The 3,298-nt window shown below is 33.9% G+C and overlaps 1 protein-coding gene across 1 annotated transcript in view; it reads right to left on the bottom strand.

Annotated features, from left to right (window-relative positions):
• The window catches only part of LOC106870318 (T-box transcription factor TBX18), a 22,605-nt gene extending 20,792 nt beyond the window's left edge, over positions 1–1,813 (bottom strand). The window contains exons 1-2 of the mRNA XM_014916340.2: positions 811–1,813; positions 143–245 (exon numbers count right to left, since the gene is read on the bottom strand). Of these exons, the coding sequence (XP_014771826.2) occupies positions 143–245; positions 811–997 (290 nt within the window). The 5' untranslated portion in view covers positions 998–1,813. The remainder of the gene's footprint in view (positions 1–142; positions 246–810) is intronic.
• Positions 1,814–3,298: the final 1,485 nt, after the last annotated feature.

The raw sequence follows: 3,298 nt of genomic DNA, 5'->3' as shown, positions 1-3,298 counted from the left end.
TATATATATATATATATATATATATATGTATATATATACATATACACACATGTTGAACATTGAAGTCATGTAATCAACTTAACTTACACCCTCCCCTGAAATTGCTGGCCTTGCGCCAGAATTTGAAATCAACATAACTCACCTGCCAGATTTAGTGACTATCATCTCAGTTCCTAGTTGATGGAATGCTAACCATAGTTCGTTTTGGCAAAGTTCAACCTTGATTTGTTTTTCACAGAGAATATCTGGAGAGACAAAATTTAGAGAAATTGATGTAATGATTGCATTGTTCAATTAAATGGAGTTGCTTGAAACGATTGTACTGCATTACCTCTGGATATCCTTGTTGCTTATTTTGATTATATATATATATATATATATTTATACATAAGGACACAGGAAATGTGTCAAGGCTGACAGGAAGCGGTGCAGCTTCCTAGGGCTAAATAGCAGTAGTATTATTCCCTTCATGGGACTGTCACATTAAGTTGACAGCATACAACTACTTTATCGTATCACTACTGCATAAATCCCTCTGAGAGATTTAGAAATTTATTATTTTTATATATACAAATTCAATTATAGAAAAGGGCGAAAAGAAAAACATTTTTTTAGCTAATATGCTGTAAAATAGATGCTAAATCGTCTAACCACATAAATTATTTTCACTTGACACACATACACATGTACATTCACATCTACACACAGCCATACACATGCATGCACACACAAACATATTATGATTAATAAAAACAACAACAGTAGAAACATTTGCTGCCGTTATGTAAATTAAGTTGATCAATACTTAACTGTTAGTCTTGATTCTTTCCATAGCATTGAAGTTTTTTTGTTGGTAGTTTGGTACTGAACTAATCAAATTCATTGCGTAGTCAGGAGGGCCATGGTTGGGTCGAGTGGAGTCTTTATTCCAGCCGTTTTTGGAATTTTTCATGAGTAAAGACTCCACACAAAAAGCTTGTGCTTTGGTACTTAGCATTGTTAGCAATCAGTTAATGAGAATATCAACAATGGTGTTTGAGATTTCCGATAGGTTTTTGGTGTTCAATGTAAGGCATAGGTTTGTCCACATGGATTAAGTTATTGGTTTGTCTACATGAGTTAGATTACAGGTCTGTCCACATGAAATAATTTATGAGTTTGTCCACGTGAAGTAATTTCTGAGTTTGTCCACATGAAAGATGCTAAGAGTTTGTCTACATAATGTAAGCTATGGGTTTGTCCACATGAAATAAGCTATGGGTTTGCCCAGAATGACATCAAAAGAATTATAAGAACTATACTGACCAAAAGTCTTAGGGTAAAAATCCACAACATCCAAGTAAATTGCAGTGAAATAGAATTGTCCAAAGTCAGTTTGTGGTCCCTGCAGGTATTTTTCTTAGAATTCAAATACTCAGACAATCTTTATCAGAGGCTGTTTCTTTCCCAGTGCTTTCTCTAGAGATGACAAATATTGATGATGGGGGGGTCACAATAATAAGGAATAAATAATAATACTACTAATAATAATAATCAGTATAAGCTTCTGTATCATTATTTGATGAAACAACAGAATTGCTTGAGAGGAGCAACAAAAAAAAAAAAAAGAAAAAAAAAGAGACATGCCTGGCTGTATTTATTCTCGTTCTTTGTGCTTAGAGTTCAAATCCAGTTGAAGTCGGCTTTGATTTCCATCCTTTCAGGGTTCAATAAAATAAAATACCAATGATGTGCTGGAAGCTATAATCGATTATTTCCACAATCCAAGTTATGTCCAGGTACCTACATAAGAAGTTTGTTGTTGGTGTAGTCATCATCATTATTATTATTATTATTATTGTTATTAATATTATTGTTATTGTTGTTATTATTATTGTTATAATTACTATGACACTTTGTGGGGTTGTTGGCAGGCGTTAGGAAGTGCATCATGCTGTAGAAATCAGGCCAAAGATGACATTGGAGCTCGGTGCAACCCTGCAGCTTGCTGCTTCCTCGTCAAACTGTCCCACCAACGCCAGCATGGAAAACAGATGTTAAATGATGAATGATGATGATGATGATGGTGATGATGGTGATGGCGATGATGATGATGATGATGGTGGTGACTTTAGAAGTTTTCTAGTTGCATGTGGCTTTCTATGCACAATGAAGTGCAACGCTTTGTATTTTGGGGTACACACAGAGACTGCACTTTGTTATGTATATATGTGTGTATATATACATACATATATATATATATATAGAGAGAGAGAGAGGGAGACGCACGCATACACAGGTATATATGTATGCATGTATATAGGAATGTATGTATGTGTGTATACATATATATATATATGTATGTATGTATGTGCGTGTGTGTATCTGTGTGTGTGTGTGTGCGTATACATACAAGTTGAAGTTTTTGGGAGCTATGTATCTTTTAGAGGCTATGTATTTTTCCTATTATTCGAAGAATCTAGTGAGGAAGTTGATTCAAAGATGTGGAAACTGGTAGAAAGTGAACCCCGAGGGAAAAGATGCCACCATTTGCTCTTTCGTTGCTGTTCATTTCTGCAATGATCCCAGGTAAGTTTACCTTTATGGCAAGTTGTAAAACACACCGTCTTTTAAGTGGGAGCTTGTGCCTATATACACGTATGTATATATATATGTGTTTGTGTGTAAGGGGGAATATATATTTATTTATATATGTATATATAAGTGGAAGTATGTGTACATATATATATGTGTGTGTACAAATGTATGTGTATAAATGTATATATATTTACATGCACACACGCACATGTATACATATTCATATGCATTTATATATATGTATATATATACATGTATGTGTGAGTATACATACATACACACACACATATATATATATATATACATATACATTTGTGTGTATATATATGTATATATATATACATATATACACACACACATCCACAAACCCTCAAAGATTGTACATGAGTGAGTGTATGTGTGTGTGAGGTGGAAGTGAAGGAAACAGGTAGAAAGAAGGAAAGGAAGAAATGAAGATAAGAAAGAGCAAACAAATCCTGGCGTCGCGTGTGTCGCGAGAGCTGCTAATATAGAGGCTGTTATCACACCTTAAGATAACTTGGTGAGTGTGTGTGTGCATGCGAGTGTGTTTCTACATGCGTGTGAGTTTATGTTTTTGACACACACATGCATATCTATCTATCTATACATACATGTACATATATATATATACATATATATATACATATACGTGTGTGTGTATGTATATATATATATATATATATACATACATGTATAGAAT

The sequence above is a fragment of the Octopus bimaculoides genome, chromosome 22 (genome assembly GCF_001194135.2).
Source record: "Octopus bimaculoides isolate UCB-OBI-ISO-001 chromosome 22, ASM119413v2, whole genome shotgun sequence".
Taxonomy (NCBI): Eukaryota; Metazoa; Mollusca; class Cephalopoda; order Octopoda; family Octopodidae; genus Octopus; species Octopus bimaculoides.
The sequence above is the reverse complement of the archived record's forward strand: the minus strand, read 5'-3'. Positions and strand labels throughout refer to the sequence as shown.